Raw genomic sequence first — 20,605 nt, 5'->3', positions numbered from 1 at the left:
GCTAGGGCATCAGTCACTGGACAACTAGCACAAGTTGCTAGTAGGTAGTAGGCCTCACCAGGCCTCCCGGAGGGCTAGTTCCCGGTTCCAGTCTCTGTGGCAGTAGGCTTGGATGTGCTATCAGGTAGCAGGCCACTCACTGGCATAGCTTGGGCTATGACTGTAGGGGATGCTGCTATCACTGACAGCCTAGTGTGACCAGAGGGGGAGTGGTTCAGACATTTCAATCAAATTCTTGTCTAGACAGTTGTCACTGCCAGTAAGGGGCAGGCACTCCCCTCAGCATGTCGGCATGGGTATATCGTTCCCCATAGCATCAGCTGACACATCTCGAGTTCCCTTTCAAAAGGGAACGTCTGAGCTTACGACTGTAACCTTGGTTCCCTGAGAACAGGGAACGAGACGCTGCGTCATGGTGCCATGCTTCAAGGCCTGCCTGCCAACAGTCCCTTCAGACGGTGATGACGTCACTGGCTGCCGCCGGTCAGTAGGATTGTGATTTGATAGCGATTTCAGATACCTGTCACGCTGAAGGCGTTCCCCGTAGCGTCACCTGACGCAGCGTCTCGTTCCCTGTTCTCAGGGAACCAAGGTTACAGTCGTGACCTGAGACTTTTCTCGGTTAGAGAGTGTGGCAAAAGGCCAATTTGAACCTCTGATCGATTTGTGTCAAATCTTGATGACATGTGCCTTACCCCTACACTATAGCCATGGTTAATAATCCCCGTCAACAGTACATCTACTAAGAAGACCCCGGCAAACAGAAAGTTGCCCAAACTATTTATTTCTTTGGAGGCACCGAGATCTGCAAGAATACTTTTCTGTTTCTTATGGTGTGAGTTTCCGTTTTTAATCGTACTTTTAAACTTTGGGTTTAGGGTAGTAACCCGAGAACAAAAATAACTACAAAATTCGACTGCTTTACAGCATATACGTCACTTCCACCAACACCCACACTTCCTTAAATTCGGACGTGCGAGCCCAACTTTGTTTGTCGGATAATATAGTCATGTCCGAAGCAGCACAGACAAATAAGAAAGAAAAGGTTTTGTTGGAGGAAAGCAATAAGAGGAAACGAAAAAGTGATCGGATTAAAGGCAGGACGAGGATCAACATTGGACCAGCGTTTGCTCGTTGGCGTGAGCTGACGGAGGCGTGCCCCGACCGATGTCGGATGTCATGCTTGTTATGGTGATTAAAACATTGAATTGAAGTATCATATAGATACTGTAAAACGGTAACCAATAGACTACTATAATGACGCTGGCTTGGAAACGTGAGCATCGTGATTAGTGGGCATTTGAAAAAATAAAACCCATTTTTAATTATATTCATATGACATGCTGAAACATATGCCACTGACTGTACCTGGGATGAAGACATTTCCCACGCGACGGCAGAAGGACACCTGCATGTGAACTCCTCCTGCAGTGTTCAGGGTAACTGTTAGTGCTGCACCAACCCGCGGGGCCGCTTTTCTGAAATGATTTGGCCCGCCCCGCACCACTGTATATATTTTTACAACCCGCCCCACACCCGCTACCATTAAATAGACATATGGAGTCCGCGGGTTATGAGACGACCCGCGCATCACTAGTTCAGGGCTATCAGGGTTGTCAAGATGGCATTCCCTGTTGTAGGATGACAGAGTTTACGACAGTAGTTGAGGACATTATTTTTTCCATATCTCCATAAAGCTTTTCAGCAGATGGAAGCATGAAGTGCTCCAAAATCTCCAAACATACTTTATGAGCATGTGTTCCATGCGATCGAACCCATGATCGCATGTTGTTGTATAGTGCAATGCTTACCAACAGAGCTATGCAAAACCTGAAATATTACAGATAAATGGGAAAAATGCTTTAAAATGAAAGTGTCCTACTGTCAATAGGAGCACAAGTTTAGAAAACGCTCCTGTGCGTCGTATTTAATTAATTAAAATAATGTCGATAGGGGCGCAACTTTAGTAAACGCTCCTATGGGGTCGTATTTAAAGGAAGTGACAAACGACCTATATAGGCGTATTGGTTGGAGGACATGTTGGGAATTTGCAGAACAATTATTTTTTAGTGATCTTCCCCTATATGTGTTCTGCATCTGGATCAAATTTTGTGACGATAGTATAAAGTAATCAAAAGTAACAGCAGTTGGAACAAAGGTAGCTTTTTTGTTCAGTCCTTGACAGCCTAAAGTGACATACACAAATGAAAAGATTCATAATTACAAAACACTAGCAAAATATGTATCATTTTAAAGTTTAAGCTTTGATCATACTCTGCAAGAACAGAGACATTTGTTTGTTTTCTCGAGATGGCAAGAACAAGAACAAAGTTCATTCTGGCCAGGATATTCCATACTTCACGAGAAAAGCAGGTGCCGAACATCTGTTTCTCCACATTAACGGTTCGGTTACTTATGGAAACTTGGTTCCCTGAGTAAAGGGAACAAGTATTGAGTTTGCTAAATGCTAGGGGAATTTCCTTTCCTTGAGAATATTTATCCTAAAAAATACCATGTAAAAAGCAGTGCAGCTGCACAGTGCATCAGCAGGAAACAGTTGTTTTAAACGAGAGAAAACTGTGAACAGCATTCTCTGTGAAAAGCCAATCAGACGCGTGCTGATTGGCTGTGCTGCGGCAACTGCAGGAACCTATGGCGAGACAGCTAGATGGGAGGACCAAGTGTTTCTCGGTTAGAGTGTGGCAAAAGGCGGATTCGAACCTCTGATCGTTTTGCGTCAAAACTTAATGACATGCGCCTTACCCTACACTATAGCCACAGTGAAAGACTTTACCCATTTCTATCCCCTTCAAACAGACGCACAGTACATCCACTAAGAAGACCCCAGCAAACAGAAAGTGTGCCCGAACGACTTATTTCATTGGAGGCAACAAGATTTGCAAGAATACTTTTCTGTTTCTTATGGGGTGTTTCCATAAACATCAGTTTGTCATTTTGTGTTCATTCTAAGAACACACACACACACGCTATCTCATGTTTAGACCTTCCCCTACCTACCTATTGTTCTTAATTGTGGTTTTAATTGTAATCGTTAGCATCGTATCACTTGCCAAAAAAAAAACATCACTATAATGGGCTTTTAGCCCTTTGACACGTACGATCAAACCCGTTTGATCATTCTGTGCTGGTCCCTGGTGCGTACGATCATACCGGTGCAATTAGAACGCTCAGTGATCAACTGCCGAATTCAAAATTTAAAGTCTGCTTTAGCGCACTGACTGGCGCTGAGCCAAAGACTGAGTGAGTGAAAGACTGACTTAGCTCGTTGTCTTTTAATGTTTATTTTAGGTTTCATACACTTCAAATTATATTACACAACCACAAAAATATCAGCAGACACTAAATATAGTTTGTAACTGCATACGAATATATATAACAGCAAGATATCAGTGTTATAAATGACCCCTGATAACATTACCGATCAAATAACAATCATTTTCTACCCTATGACGTGAACGATCAGTCTAGGCTGTTCCCTTACGTAATGTCACATATATCAGGAGAAGTGGGTGATCTTGTGTTATAAATCCAGCTAGCTTTGCCTCCCTGGCACTGTTGTAAACACATAATCGCGGCACAAATGCCCATAACGTTAGCCCGCTATAACATTACAGATCAAATAACACAATAATTTACTACCATTTGATGTGTATGATCAGTCTAGGGCTACAGATCAACTAACATATATACTTTTATTAAGTACATAAACCATAAGGAGTTAACTTGCATCCATTTAATTTAGTTAACAAGTTTGAAAATATTTGAATGAAAAATAATAATATAAAACCTTTCCTGTAGCTCAAACAGTAGAGCATGGCGCTAGCAACGCCAAGGTCATGGGTTCGATTCCCAGGGAAAGCAAAAACTGACAAAAATGTAAAATGTGTACCTTAAAATGCAATGTAAGTCGCTTTGGATAAAAGCGTCTGCCAAATGCATAAATGTAAATGTAAAACATTTGAACAGTCATGCATTGCAAGCATTTTTTCCCGCTTACAAGTTATGTCACTGTTGACGTCACTGTTACCTCACACTCGCGTTGGTACCCACTGCAGACACAATTTTAATACAATTTACCAGTTTTTAACTACTTCAGAAAAAATGGCAGACAATTTTTTCAAAAGAAGACAACTGACAAGTGAGGAAATAGAGGAGATTTTTTTTTAATTCTGATGAGGAGAATTTTGACAGTGAGGCAGAGAGTGACAGTGATGAAGACCTTCCCCGAACCTTCAAGCTCGGGATTACTGGAGCACAGACCCCATGCTCTTGACACCATTTTTCGGGTCTTTGTTTTCACAGGACTGATTCCTTCTGCTCCTCCGCTGTCTTCACTGTTTAAACAATGCAACAGCAGTTTTAAATGACCCTCTGAAAAAAATCAAAAATATTTTTACTGCTCTAACCTTCTCCTTTAATTGCATTTTTTTGTGCCATACCGGGATCTGTGTGTTGATGAATCTCTGATGAAGTTGAAAGGCAGGCTGGCATTTTGTCAGTTCATTCCATCTAAACGGCACAGATTTGGGGTCAAGTTTTTTGTTTTGTGTGATGTGCTCACTGGTTATGTGCAGGACATGATCATTTACTCCAGATCTACCAGTGCCATAAAACACCACCAAGGACTTGAGATTTCCGGGTCTGTTGTAATGACACTACTAGGACCTTACCTCAGAAAGGGTCATGTCCTTTATGTGGATAACTGGTACAGTAGTCCCACACTTTTCCAGCACCTCTTGTCTCTTGGCACTGGAGCTTGTGGGACTGTGCGTGCAAACTGGAAAGTGATGCCAACATTCACCTGTAGAATGACAAAGGGTGATGTGGAATTCAAGGAAAATGGATCACAGTTGGCAGTCAAATAGCATGATAACAGAGATGTCCATGTCCTTACCATTGTCCACCCAACTGGTATGGCAGCCACAGGGAAGCTGGATGTGTAAGGGTGTAATGGTAAACATAACTGACGGTTTGGTATGCACCTCGGTTTTGAAGTCACGGTTCGGTACAGCAGGGGAGAGAAAACTAAATATAAATTTTTTTTTTTTTTTTTAAACAGTGGTTTACTGAACAGATTGTGTCAGTACATAAATTAATTTAATTATAACTAAAATATTTTAATTCAATTATAACAGTTTTTTTTAAAATCTCTCTTCTAATACAATTTTTATTATTTGCTAATAAGTTATACCACACTCATATAGGCATACATTATGCATGTTACTGGCCATTGTTTAAATCTGCTAGCAATTCAAAATACATCTTTATGGCTGTACAAGATATTATTCAGCACCCTGATGAACATCGCAATGCCGGGTTGGCCTACGTTGTCGTCACGTTCTCTCCATCTGGATGAAGATAAGGAGCAGAGACTGCACAGCGGGTTGTGTTGACAGTGTTTAGTGATTTGGAGAAGAGAAAACTTCAGAATAATGTCACAGAGTTCATTCATGAAGTTGTGTGAACAACACACAGCATCCGTATATGTCCGCGCACATGCACTTTGGTCAGAGCGGCAATATTGCAATTAAGGTATAAGATATAAGGTGTTTACATGCCAGCTGACGGTGAGGTCACATGCATACCCTCTATAAACAAATGTACAATAATAAACAGATCACACTGTCACATACTATTCTATCCTCTTCCTTACGCCCTATCGATTTGTTCTACTGTGAGTAGGAAAGGAAATCACCTCCCTGCAATTCAAGACGAACCTGATGAGAGGGCTGCTGGAGGAGTACAGCACATCGCGGTGTCCATCCAAAGGAGGGCGACCTGCCTTAGACACTCTGTGCCTTACAGCCAGGCATTTTCTCTCAGCAGTCCCTCAGACCACTTCCCAGGGCAGCAGGACCAGGCGGCACTGCAAGGTCTGCCTCTCCAGCACACGCAAGAGCAAGCGGAGGCGCATGACCAAGCACGTGTGTGCCGTGCAACACTCCCTTGTGTGCTGTCCCATGTTTTGAGGAGTACCACACACTGAAGAATTATTAATCCTGTAAAAAGTCATTGTTTACTTATTTATTTATTGTAATTATATTTGTAATTTGTTATTAGTAAATATAAACATATGTATATAGTTTGTTTTAAAGATTTTTTTTACCACAGTATCTTTATTGTTTTGTTTATAATACTATTTTGATTGTTGTTCATTGTAATTATATTTATAATTTGTTTTGTAATTTTATTAGAAAGTGTATATATGTATATAATAGTCTAAACAAAAACACATTTAGCTTAAATTGAGGAAATTTAATAAACAAATATGAAATCCATAAATAAAAAATAAAAAATTAATTTCCGAAAAAACATATTTCATGTTGCTCGCTGCGGCTGCTCTCTCTTCTGGGTGTCGGCTGCTCACTGGTGGTCTCCCTCGGGCTTGAGGTGCATGGTGGCTGAAGTTTGCACCAGGCTAGCGTCATCAGCGTCCGGCGTGATGTTAAGATGTTATGCTTCTCGGCTGCTGAGTCTCGGCTGCGTCACTGTTCCGTCTTGCACCGCGGCCATGGAGCGGCTTGGACTTCTGCCCCGACCCCGGTGTGTCCACAGAAGTGCCCGGAAAACTTTGTCCGCCTCCTGCATGGTGCTGCGGGGATCCTCATCGTCTGAATCGTCATGAAGACCCATCATCTGGTCTTCAGCTGTCATGCCTCGATGACATAATCAGGACACTGCCGAATTGGGAATATGTTGCAACAGAGCCTCTAGCGGTGGGAGAAATGTAATACATGGAGTGGACCACAGTGTGCTGGAGCTTACAGAGACTTCCACCATCAGCTCTGTTTTCCGTTCACCATCAGCTCTGTTTCTGTTCACCATCAGCTCTGTTTTCTGTTCACCATCAGCTCTGTTTTCTGTTCACCATCAGCTCTGTTTCTGTTCACCATCAGCTGTTTTCTTTTCACCATCAGCTCTGTTTTCTGTTCACCATCAGCTCTGTTTCTGTTCAGTTTTCTGTTCAGAGTTGGTTGACTGTTTGTATTATTTTACTTGTTATTCATTTTTTTGTTATTATTTCCCTTTGTTGCACTTTGAGATTCATTGGAATGAAAATTGCATTATAAATAAAATATTATTATTATTATTATTATAAAGTAATTCAATAATAAATGGCATATATTGTATGACACCATTGCTTTTAGTTTGTTATGCATGTCTTATACACAGGGAAAATGCACATGTGGGGACTCCCAGTGAATAGCAGTGTGGAAGAATTCAGGAAGGGTTTCCAAATTGGATGAAGAGGGGATGGAGGTTGCTGTGTATTGCCATGAATTCCTTCTGAAAGCCTTTAATATGTACAGGGGAAGATATTTGCCTACCCTGGTATGGAGCCATGCCAGCCAAGGTGTAATTCTTTGCAATGGATGTGGCATGCAAACATTGGCCATACTTGGAGAAAACTGCTAATTTTCTTCCTTTCTACAATGACTTAAGGAGGTGGCCATGCTTATGTTACATGCAATGGGGTGGAACCAAAAATTCTACATCAGGCACTTTCCACAAGATATGTGAATTTAAGTATCCTATAAATTGTTTTGCCCTGTTGTTAATCAAGTTTTAATCCTGATTATTGGATAACACTGTTTATCAGACTTGTCGGAGATTCCAGGATGAGACTGCAAGGCTATCTGAACTAAAAACAGAGCTACATTGAACAGATGAAGTGGTGTCACAGTGGCTTTCTGATGTAAAGGAATGGGCAGCTGGTGATAAGCATGACCAGATAAAAGAAATATCCTTTTCCACTACTATGTGAAATTATAAGTTTTATATTTAAGAGCAGCCAAAGGCTCATCTATGGAATACAATGACATCACCTGCCATCAATGACCAGCCAACTACATGTCACCAATTAGATGTTATTCCACATTTATGTAGTAAACTTTGCCTGGAAAATTTGCACACCTGCACACAAACTCTGACCCACACGTATAAACTTGTTTACTAGAGTGAGAAAAGTAATGAAGTAAGAACAATTTAAACTGTTTTCATTTTGATATACACATTTACATGGATGTTGCAGTTTCATTAATGTCGATATGCACTGAAATACATAATGAGAAAAGTCATTACTCAGAATTTTAACAAAAAAAGAAATTAATTTAGATAGGAAAAGTGATCAAACTACACATCCACAATTCCACGTCTGTCTCAGACAAGAATTAAATATAGGCTAATTCCAAAAATTCCTCTTTAAACTAAACTAATGTTATGAGAAAATATGTTTTAGCTAGAACGATGATCAGTGATGCACACTTACTTCAATATAACAGACACTGCAGGATTCGATGGTCAAACGATCCATTATCCAGTTTGAATGGGTCAAATTATAACACCTTACCATACAATCGTAGCTGCACCGCCAGAGTGTAAAGAAGACATCTTCACACAAAAAAATACCACTGTATTTGAAGGATACAACTTGAAGAAAAAGAGTCATACAATTGTATTTACAGTGCAATAAATAATTAGGCATATCTGTTTCCATTAAAAATAACCTAAACATCCTAAAAATATATGTTCATATTACAAGCAAAACTGCATGAATTTGATTTGATTTGTTTAAAATGAATCAAATTTTGAATTAAAATACCATTTGGCCCGTGGAAATCAATAAAGCAACTTTTTTCAAAAAAATAAATAAATATGCAATTTAGTTTTTATTGATATTTTTATATATTTAATCTAAACATAAAAAGTATTTTGAATGATTTTCAGCAATGTACTGTGCAGAGCACCTTCAACTGTTACTGAAATGTTGTTTGAAAACACTAACATTATGTAGCCTATTCTATGTGAATTCAAGTCTTGATTTAAAAACAAAGACATTTATACTGTTACAAAAGATTATATATTAAATAAATGATGTTTATGTGATGATTACATTTTAAAATAAATGCTGTTTATCAAACTTTCTACAAAACAAAACTCAATGAAGTGGTCAAATTCATGTCTGATCCCACTCCATGTCTCCAAATACATTTTGCATCGTATAGCCTCTTACTACATTGTGTTGTCTTCACAGTTTGTCCCTGATTAGTTCATCATCTCCATCTAATTGGCCGTGTCTAATTAGTTCCCTGGTTCACCCTGTGTATTTATACTCCCTGTTCTGTTTAGTCCTTTGTCGGTTATTGTTTGTACACACATTGTATTAACGTGTCCTTGAACCCTTTCTGCGTATTATTTTGATTAAAGACTTTTTGTGATGATTTTCTTCGTTGTGTGCTTTCTACAGCCTCAGCACATTACATAATTCATGCTGCTCACTTTTTTATAATCAACACATATTTGTCCGCCTCCTGCATGGTGCTGCGGGGATATTTTATAAACACACATATATATTGGAGAGGGAGTTCAGACTGGCGCTCAGGTTGTGTGTTTGCTCACGTTATAACGGTAACGTCATACGCACATGACGTCAAGGAGGTGCGTAAAGCGAGTAACTCCTCCCACTCCTGCAAGTTTTACTGAGATGTCTTATCCTGTGGGAATTGGCCATTAATATTACAGATGTCCTGAGGTAAAATGACTTTACCCCCATGTCCCCATGTTAAACTAATCCAGTCCGAATAGGGTTTATGTCGGTGACTAGCAAGTATTTATGATGTCACCAACCTGGGAAGAAGTTTGTTGTAGTCCAAACCGGCCATTTTTGTAGGCAATAAACTGCCATAACTTTAAAAGACAATATCTCCGTTTGCATTGACCTTTCAGCACTGTAACTTTACAGATACTGTTTATGCTCAGGCAGCAACATTACACACTAACTAAAGCTTAAAAAGTGAAATCGCACGCAACCACCCCTTTAAGCAGCAGTAAAAACATTAATAAGCTGCACTCAGGTACTATTGAAGAAATCATCAAGAGGTGCCAATGAAAGCCATCCTGCTGAATATTAACATCAGAGAACTTTAAAACAGAATAATTCTTTTAGAAATCTTTTTTAAACAATGTAATAAGTCATATTGAATGAGTACTTAAAAAAACATCTTGCACAGTCATTAAAGGGATGTTTCAACCAAAAATAAAATGGCTAATCCAAGTTTTATAATGCCACCCCAAAAAAGCACATCCATCCATTATAAAAGTAATGCACATGGCTTCAGGGGTTAATAAAGGCCTTTTGAAGCAAATCAATGGATTTGTGTAACAGCTCCTGACAGCAATAAGGATGTTTGTTAAGCAAGTTGCACTGCTCAGGTATTTTATTTTATATTACCTCTTTTAACCCCTAAGCAAAGAAAGAAAAAGAACTCTGTAAAAAGTATACCAGGATGCTTAAGTGAAACTCAATTTATTATATCTATCTATTATATTTATTTCTGTATCTTTCCACATTGATGGATCATGAAAGGCTTCCCTCTGGTGTTATTACATGATTCCTAAGATGATTCCTGTCAGTGAAACTCATTCCACACTGAAGATATAAAACAGTTCTGAATCCTCATGGGGTGATTTAGAGTTAGTTTATGTTTTAAAGTCTTTTAACTCAAATCGCTTCTCTCCGCTGTGAACTCTTGTGTGCCTGTGAAGGGTTCCTTTTTGGTTGAAACTCTTTCCACAGTGTTGGCATGTAAACGGTTTCTCTCCAGTGTGAATTCTCACGTGGTCTTCAAAGTGTCCTATTTGATTGAAACTCTTTCCACACTGAACACACAAGTAGGGTTTCTCTCCAGAATGAATTCTCAAGTGAAGTCTAAGCTGTCCTTTTTGGTTGAAACTCCTTCCACATTGTTGGCAGTTGAAAGCCTTCCCTCCAATGTGAATTCCCATGTGTCTGTTAAGGCTTCCTTTTTGAGTGAATCCTTTTCCACACTGTTGGCAGATGAAGGGCTTCGCTCCAGTGTAAACTCGCTTGTGAACTTTTAGGTTCCTGTCTCGAATGATAGTCTTTCCACACTGAGGGTAAGTAGGCTTTTCTCTAGCGTGAGTTCTCATGTGCTTATGAAGGTTTCCTTTTTGATTGAAACTTTTCCCACATTGTTGGCAGGTGAAAGGTTTCTCTCCAGTGTGAATTCTTATGTGGTCTTCAAAGTGTCCTATTTTAATGAAACCTTTGCCACACTGAGGGCATGTGTAGGGTTGCTCTCCAGAGTGAATTTTTAAGTGGGCTTTAAGATTTCCCTTTCTTTTAAAATTCCTCCCACATTGTTGGCAGAAGAAGTGACTTCTAGTCCCTGCCATTTGAGCTTTTTTTTGGGAGGAAGTCTTTTCAGTCTGTAAGCAACTAAACATTTTTTCTCTAGTTATGAAATTATTATGATTCTTATATTGATCTTTTTCTTCCATTTCATTCAGTACTTCAGTCTCCTGTTTTGGTGCCATCAGATCTAAAAAGACCAATACAAGTTAAACCCCACATTAATGGAACAAAGCAACAGAAATCAAAAGATTTATACATGTAAAGCATCAACACAAAATTAGGACTTATACCCACTAAGCTACTATAAGAGGTGTTACATGTAATCTGAGAAGCTATGGCTTAAAGGACTATTCCATGTTCAAAGTTAAGTTCATTCAACAGCCTTTGTAGCAATGTTGTTTAAAATAATGGCAATGATAATATTCTTTACAAATAAATATTTTGGTTAGTGGAGCAAATAAATTGTAAGTAAATTTACCCTTTTCACATTTCCGGTAGAATGATAGAATAAATTAAATATATTTTGTATCCCCATTTTCTCAAATAGCAAAAGAAAAACAACAATAGTGATTTTCCAACTTTCCAAAAGAGGAAAAAAATTGAGTAGGATTGATGACGGCAGGGAAAAGAGAGAATTATGTTATTTGTACCATCGTCCATAGACACTGTATTAGAAATACCCTCACACACACATTGTGTCTGATTGGTTCAACAATTATCCAATTGCATACAGTTATTTGAACTATTATTGTTATAATGGACCTCATTCATGAAACTTTCGTAAATATATGAGCAAATTCTGAGTAATTTGCGCGTAAAATGGACCTTTACGAAAACTCTCCTTCAGATTCACAAACGCTTCGTATACCATGGATTCGTTAGTTAAACGTGTGTATATTAGTAAATTCCGCGTGCAGGATTTTGCATAAATGTTGAAGAGACTAATTGGCCATATGACTAGCAATAAATATTAAATGATTGTGTCCACCAAAGCATATTTTAGCCAGCTAAACACCCTGTGGTGCTCTTCTGATAACAGCGGCCTGCCCTACATAGTGCATCAAAATGCAATGTCATCAGTTTGCCTAAATTAGAACACAGAGCATTCAAATGTTTTATGCACCATTTACAAGTGGTAGTGAGCAGGTGTGAATCCGAAAATTTACACCAGAGCGGCTTTACGAACAATTTACACACAAATTCATTCTGCTCGTGTTTCATGAATGAGGCCCAATGACTTTTGTGGTCTGATTGGTTGAAGGACTATTCAGTTACAGAGTCATTTGAATAATGCTCATTTATCACACCCTTTTGTACAGTAGAAACTACAGATCAGACTCCGGTGGCCTAGTAGTGCAGCTGTACTAAATTAAACCACAACACAACGGAAATGCTCCCGACCATGAGGGTGCTCTTGGAGTGCGGTAAAGTTAGTTTTCCTTGCCATTGTTCTATAGATTGGCCAGTCTTACAAAGATATAAACAATATGATCAGTTTTAAAATCAGTTGGGGTTTTTTTCAAAATCAAATTTTAAACTTGAAACAGCTTTTACTCTGTGCCGAGAGAGTAAAAAGTTTGAGCATAAATATGCAGCTATAATTCATGTAGATGATTTTTAAATTGATATTTCATGCCGATATACAGGTCCTTCTAAACAAATTAGCATATTGTGATAAAGTTCATTATTTTTCATAATGTAATGATAAAAATTAAACTTTCAAATATTTTAGATTCATTGCACACCAACTAAAATATTTCAGGTCTTTTATTATTTTAATACTGATGATTTTGGCATACAGCTCATAAAAATCTAAAAAAAAATAGCATATTTCATCTGACCAATAAGTGTTTTTAATACAAAAAAAGTCAACCTTCAAATAATTATGTTTAGTTATGCACTCAATACTTGGTCGGGAATCCTTTTGCAGAAATGACTGCTTCAGTGCGGCGTGGCATGGAGGCGATCAGCCTGTGGCACTGCTGAGGTGTTATGGAGGCCCAGGATGCTTCGATAGCGGCCTTAAGCTCATCCAGAGTGTTGGGTCTTGCGTCTCTCAACTTTCTCTTCACAATATCCCACAGATTCTCTATGGGGTTCAGGTCAGGAGAGTTGGCAGGCCAATTGAGCACAGTAATACCATGGTCAGTAAACCATTTACCAGTGGTTTTGGCACCGTGAGCAGGTGCCAGGTCGTGCTGAAAAACAAAATCTTCATCTCCATAAAGCTTTTCAGCAGATGGAAGCATGAAGTCCTCCAAAATCTCCTGATAGCTAGCTGCATTGGCCCTGCCCTTGATAAAACACAGTGGACCAACACCAGCAGCTGACATGGCACCCCAGACCATCACTGACTGTGGGTACTTGACACTGGACTTCAGGCATTTTGGCATTTCCTTCTCCCCAGTCTTCCTCCAGACTCTGGCATCTTGATTTCTGAATGACATGCAAAATTAGCTTTAATCCAAAAAAAAGTGCTTTGGTCCACTGAGCAACAGTCCAGTGCTACTTCTCTGTAGCCCAAAAGTGGCTTGACTTGGGGAATGCGGGACCTGTAGCCCATTTCCTGCACACGCCTGTGCATAGTGGCTCTGGATGTTTCTACTCCAGTCTCAGTCCACTGCTTCCACAGGTCCCCAAGGTCTGGAATCGGTCCTTCTCCACAATCTTCCTCAGGGTCTGGTCACCTCTTCTCGTTGTGCAGCGTTTTTTTGTAGGGGTGTAACGATTAGTTTTAAAAACGATTCGATTCGACTGAAATAAATCAGTCACACTGATTTAAATTTTAGGATCATTTCGGATCATATCGTTCTAAATGAACCAATAACCAATGTCCTTAAATCGTATCGAGTATCTCAAATTGCGATATGAATCGAATCGTTGTTAAAACGAAACGTTACACCCCTAGTTTTTTGCCACACTTTTTCCTTCCCGCAGATTTCCCACTGAGGTTCCTTGATACAGCACTCTGGGAACAGCCTATTCGTTCAGAAATTTCTTTCTGTGTCTTACCCTCTCGCTTGAGGCTGTCAATGATGGCCTTCTGGACAGCTGTCAGGTCTGCAGTCTTATGGCCATGATTGCGGTTTTGAGTAATGAACCAGGCTGGGAGTTTTTAAAAGCCTCAGGAATCTTTTGCAGGTGTTTAGAGTTAATTAGTTGATTCAGATGATTAAGTTAATGGCTCGTTTAGAGAACCTTTTCATGATATGCTAATTTTTTGAGACAGGAATTTTGGGTTTTCATGAGCTGTATGCCAAAATCATCAGTATTAAAACAATAAAAGACCTGAAATATTTCAGTTGAGCCCCTTTCACACCGTTGTTCCGATTCCCGGAACATTGCCGGGTCGCCTTCTGTGTGAAATCAACCACATCCCGGGATTGATTACCGAATTCGACCCGGGTCGGGGACCTAGTAATATTGTGGGATTCGACCCGGGACGAGCGCTGTGTGAACAAAAGCCGAAACTAATGCCGCAACGTGTACGTAGTTATCGTGTGACTCCTAGAGCTTGTTTTTTCAATAATACAACCCTGCAGTACCAGAAGAGCTAGTCGGTGTTTTAAACACAGTGTGTTCGTATACAAAAGAAACTAAAATTAAACAAGCAGAAATGTGCGCAAACTGGACACAAGACGAGACCACGGAGCTCCTTACTATCTGCGCTGAAGCTGAGTTCGCTCGCCATTATACGTCACATCCGGATGTCACGTGTCAACTCGACCCGGGACCGTTAAGCGTTGTGTGTGAAAGCGCACATATTACGGTATTTCGCTGGCAGTGTGAATGGACCAAATCTAGCGGCCCGGGAACAAATGCCGGGTCGCATTATTCGTGTATTTGCCGGAATCGCAGTGTGAAAGGGGCTTTGGTGTGAAATGAATCTAAAATATATGAAAGTTTAACTTTTATCATTACATTATGGAAAACAGTGAACTTTACCACAATATGCTATTTTTTTTAGAAGGACCTGTACAGTGATTCCACACTTAAATCTGATTGTAGTGTTTATATCTTTGTAAAACTGGCCAATCTATAGAACAATAATGGCAAGGAAAACTAACTTTACTGCACTCCGAGAGCCCCCTCATGGTCGGGAGCATTTCTGTTGTGTTGTGGCGTTTTTGTTGTGTTGTGGCTCGATTCCATTGTGTTGTGGTTTAATTTATTACAGCTGTACTACTTGATGACTGTACCAGACCAATGTTTAATCTTAAATTAAGCATTGTCTGGTGATAGCCAAAACAATACAATACAAAAACCTCTGCAGGATTTATAATATTGATGGCAGTTAAACCACATCATCACAGTCTGTGAAAAGGGATAATTGGGTCAGTCATAAAATTAGATCTAGATTAGATCTAAAAAGCTACAGTATGAACACAGAGGTCTGAGACCACATTACTACTTGGATTTGGACCAAAAAGAACTTTCAATTCAAAGTGACTCAAGTTTTTATAACGTAGTAACGGAAATAACTAATTTAACAAGAGCTGAACATCCTTTTCTGGAGATGTAAGATATGTTTTTGTTGTATATATCTGATTACTCTCATATTGAATGTGTTTGGTTGAGTTCATTCAAAGCGCTTAAGTTTACCGGTATTCATTCACTCTTGTCTAACATTATTCGCTAATATTGAAATAAAATAAAAAAAACAAAAAAAAAAACAATCATATTCATTTGAACTATTTTCCCACCAATGATATTTTCAAAAAATGTTGCAAGCCATTGGCAGATTTTTTTATTTGTATTTTTTATACCAACCAGTTTGTTCCTCGGTTTCTTCATCTTTCACTCTGAATGTTTCTTCAATCTTCATGTCTTCACTCTCCTCTTTAATAAATCCCATCTTTGTGTCTTCAAACTCGTTTTTAATTAACGCCATCTTTATAATAGTGTCATGTGGATCTCAGTTGCTTTACCAGGAGTTTTTCTGTGTTTTTCCTGTTTGAGAATAATTAACAGAAAGAAAAATAAAATCAAAGTAAATCTCTGAGCGTGTCCGAGTCAGCTCTAGTTCAGTAACTTAGTTTAGTCACCAGACCTACATTACCTGATTAAATAACACTAAAAACTAACACAACCAATTAATACAAGTATGCAAATTGCACATATACCCATGATATATTAGGCAGTTTAGCTATTTAATGATTTGTAGAAATAGAGCACTTTAAAATTGTTGGGAATCAATTTAGTTTGCTCTGAGAATCGAAAGGTCTCTTGTCACTCGCCAGAGACTGAATTAATGTTTGAACTGATTCACGATAAAGAGTAAAATGAGAAGCTCCTTCTGTTACTTATGAGTTTATTCTGTTACTTCACTCACACAACGCTGTTAAATGTTAGATAAAGCAATGCTGTGTCACACAATACATAATTAGTTCTGCAACGCTTTAAACACTCAAAACACAAACCTTCTCCAGCCGAATCACAACAGATGCAGGAGCGCGGGGCAGCATTATGACGTCCAACTTGCTTACCAAAATAAAAGTCCCGCTCACACAATGTTATCTAAAATCACAGTGCATAGAAAATGTAACTAGAATTTTTTTTTTTTTTTCTTTTTTCTTTTACAAAATTCAGAGCTGAATGTATTGTGGTGATTACATTTAACAACACGCTGGTTAATTAATAATACAGTTCACATTGAGAATTAAAAAAAAAAAACTTAAAGCAATAACACAATGGAGTCACTTAATTTTATATCTGATTGAATTTCTCATTATTACTTATTTTTCCATGTAGACCCGCTTCTAAAAGGCACAGTATTTGTGTTCATTGTCCCAACATCCAGACGGTTCATCCACTAGCCTTTCCCTGAGATTTATCCACTCCAGTGTCTCTCCAGTTCATCCAATGTCCCAAAGTTATCAACTGTGACCCTGGACCACAAAACCAGTCATAAGGGTCTTTTTTTTAAAATAGAGATTACATATTCAAAGCTGAATAGGTTTCCATTGATGTATGGTTTGTTAGGATAGGACAATATCTTGTTATTATAAATGCATATTCCAAGTCCTTAGCAATGCATATTACTCTAATATATATATATATATATATATATATATATATATATATATATATATATATATATATATATATATATATATATATATATATATATATATATATATATACATATATTAACAGGAGAATATATCTACACAGTATCTTCATGGAACATGATCATTACTTAATATCCAAAGGATTTTTGGCATAAAAGGCAAATAGTATATTACTCTACTGCATATGTTAAATTACTCTAAAATCAAGACAAATTTGACCAATTTTAACTGTCTGTATATAAAATTTAGAGAACACACACATAAAAAAAAAAATTAATACCATAACTTCACAAGCAAATAACAGGGTTTCTGTGAGTCCTTAAAAATGTGTTTTAAATTTAAGACCATAAAAAGTCACAAATAATATAACAAACTTGTAAAAACAGAGGTGCTGCGGTCTGGAGATATGTAAACATATGTAGTTTGAGAGTCTAGAGAGACCGAGCAGTTTAGATTCAATCCTCAAGCAAAAGCTTTTTTTCTTATGACTTGTGTACTTTATCGTAATTTATTAGTTTATGGCTTAAAATGGGGAAAGTGACCAAAATAATGTCAATAATTGTTGAAGGATTGTGAAGATTTCATGAAAATAAATCTACTGATTCAAGGATTCTAGAATAGTTTTTAGACATTTTACCTATTTTCAGGTATTTTTAGACTCAAATGAACTTTATATGTCCACATTTTGTAATATCAGGAAAAAAACGCTGACATTTATGTGCGTTTTTAAATACTAACACATGTATGTTTTGGACTGACAATGCGGGTAATTGAATAGCTTGTATTAAGCCACAATCCATGATTTGTACTTGCTCGAGTTAACATGCTCTGCATTTCATACACACTCAATGCTCTCGAGTTAATTAAGTCTCCATGAGCAGATGAAGATCACACAGATTCAAACACTCAACAGTCCATCATGCCATGTGCTCAGGGACATTAATGTGAGTATAGAAGCAACTGTGGTCCAGATTGATTCTGACATTTTGCAATATCTGCATTAATTTAGAATTTGAACAAAAAATAAAATAAAAAGATTTCCTAATTGGAGCCTCTTTTACTAATGTGACAATGGACCCATGAAAGTCAGACGAGCTGGAGAATCAATCATCACGAGTTAGTCCAGACTATACAAAAGATAGTTTAACTTGTTTGCCAACAGGAGTGTTTTTCAAGCCTGGCGAACTTTCCCAGCATTCGGAAGGATTCCCTACAGATCCAATTATTGTGTGCCCCACTCACATCAATTATGGAAAATCAGGTGAAAAACCTATACGAGACAGGGATATCAGATGTGTGTATGGGCAAACACGAAAGAACAGATGCTAACATAACAGCTGGGCGACTCAGTCTTATGTTGGGTTCTCCAGAACTGCTGTAGGCATTAAACATGGGAGAAATCTGCTCCAAACAGACGTTTACAAGCAGCGCTTTATTGGTATGGCTGTTGATGTAGTGCACACCACTGTACTGTGTTAAATAATGGCATTCTTGGTTCAGTTGTTGTCTTTTTAGTGGAAATGTCTGCGTAAAACATAATAAATCACAAAACATTTTTCATGCTCAGTGTTGTTATATAATCGTTTAAACTAGTACTTCAGCTGCTGAAGATCATCAAAGTCACTGTACAGGCTAATTAACCCACTGACGGTCTTTCTGCCTGTGACATCATTAATAATCAGCAGCCTCAAAAAGTATTTAGAAAAGGTCTGAAGATCAGAAATTGCTTTTGATAAAAATATCAAGAGGCAGGGAGTGACAAGTTACCTTTCCAGATCCTTCTCCAAGGCATGGATTTCCCAGATGGAGAACCAACTATCCTGACTTACCGGTTATCCCTGAGATACTATTAGTGGTCGGCAACTGGTAGCAATAATATCTGGCCTGCGCCAGCATCTGGCAGATTGTTTGTAACTGCAACAAGAATCAGCAAAAAAAGGTGCCATTGTCTCATGGTGCCGTCTGATATTATATTCTTTACAAACAGTGACAACTTCGTTGTAGATTAGACACACCAGCTTTGCATTCACAAAACCAGGTAGGATGCATACACAGATGTCTTCCCGTACTTCTTTGTATGCCCTATTTTCGCTGTTAACTTTCCTCTGTAGACTCTTCGATAGCTTCGATAACTTAAATGTTAACATCACTATGCAATCGATGTAATAATCGTTTAGCCTACCTCCAGCACGCAAACGATTTAAAAAAAATGCAGTTTACAACGTGAGGATGCCAAGGAATAATTCTGAGCGTAAAAGTATGCTACGTGACGTCAAATAATTATTACAATAAATAGGTTCCATGTGTAACAAGCTAATTAAAATACATTTATTATTCACAATATGGAAAGTGGAAATAATAAAACAGTTCGTTAAGAGCCCTCAAACATACCACTAATAGGCTTATTCATATTCTGGCCATCTAGTGGCAATTTTTTTTAGCCCGTGGCCAAATATACTTGCAAACCCCAGCTCTATAAACTCACCTAGGTGTATAAAATACACACACACACACACACACACACACACACACACACACACACACACACACACACACATATATATATATAGATATATGCAGTCACCCCCATCAAGATGTCAGCCAAGAATAACATCAATCATCAATGTGTTGCATTTACTGCTAACAATCATTTAAACCAAGTAGGATTTTATTTTATTTATTTTTCTAGAAAATGTATATGATTTAAGACTCAATAGCATATTAATGACTCGTTTTCTTGTCCCAGGCCTCCAGGACAAAACGTTCTATGTGCAATGTGACAGAGGCACATTGCTAGAAGTGGTGTAGGTGGACTTTCCTCATAACCCCCCAAAGAAATCACCTTCACCATATGGAATATGTAAAAACCCTTGGTCCACAGCAGCATGTAAGTTTTCCATGTGCAAAATCCTTTGCACCACCAAAAATTACACACAAAGTGCATTGGAATCATCGAAGTACAGAAAAATTAAGAATCTGTATCTCTCAGTGTTGTATTCGAAATTGTGAAAAATTAATCAAAGCTTAACTGGACCTGTCAGTTGTTGATGAACAAGACATTGAAGAGATGTTGCTCACAAATGATCCACTTTTGTTTACTTACAGTAACATGTTTGAAATAACTGATATCAGTAAACTTACCACTACCAACAGTGACAATAAATTCCTTAACATGGATGTCCCTGAAAATTTCAACAGCACTGTAGGCCACTTTTCACCTTCTGTATCCCCAGCTCAGTCCAAAAAAGTCACCCTACTCATATTCAGAGTATGCACAGCATCAAGTTTCTACTCCACACAGGAACCTGGTACTAAGGCTACACGAAGCCAGAGCTTTTCGTATCCGATCTTTTATTCC

The 20,605-nt window shown here is 38.3% G+C and overlaps 1 protein-coding gene across 2 annotated transcripts; it reads right to left on the bottom strand.

Annotated features, from left to right (window-relative positions):
• Window positions 1–10,104: 10,104 nt before the first annotated feature.
• Window positions 10,105–16,673, bottom strand: LOC137049336 (zinc finger protein OZF-like). Of its 2 annotated transcripts, none has more exons than XM_067427857.1 (3): window positions 16,509–16,605; window positions 15,947–16,126; window positions 10,105–11,363 (listed from the first exon to the last, which is right to left on the bottom strand). In XM_067427857.1, the coding sequence occupies exons 2-3, from the start codon at window positions 16,065–16,067 to the stop codon at window positions 10,501–10,503; spliced, it is 984 nt and encodes a 327-aa protein (XP_067283958.1). In that variant the 5' UTR covers window positions 16,068–16,126; window positions 16,509–16,605; the 3' UTR covers window positions 10,105–10,500. The 2 variants fall into 2 exon arrangements, with proteins under 2 accessions (XP_067283958.1, XP_067283957.1); XM_067427856.1 differs by having other exon boundaries at window positions 10,107–11,363; window positions 16,597–16,673.
• Between the last annotated feature and the right edge of the window lie 3,932 nt (window positions 16,674–20,605).

Source organism: Pseudorasbora parva, chromosome 20, assembly GCF_024679245.1.
Source record: "Pseudorasbora parva isolate DD20220531a chromosome 20, ASM2467924v1, whole genome shotgun sequence".
In the NCBI taxonomy this organism is placed as follows: Eukaryota; Metazoa; Chordata; class Actinopteri; order Cypriniformes; family Gobionidae; genus Pseudorasbora; species Pseudorasbora parva.
The sequence above is the reverse complement of the archived record's forward strand: the minus strand, read 5'-3'. Positions and strand labels throughout refer to the sequence as shown.

What these genes read in the sequence shown, in the direction of transcription:
- LOC137049336 (XM_067427856.1), bottom strand. Translation starts at nt 16,067, where the DNA reads ATGGCGTTAATTAAAAACGAGTTTGAAGACACAAAGATGGGATTTATT. An exon ending in AGAAACCGAGGAACAAACTG is followed by an intron (nt 11,364 to 15,946) that starts GTTGGTATAAAA and finishes TGGTCTTTTTAG; the next exon opens with ATCTGATGGCACCAAAACAG.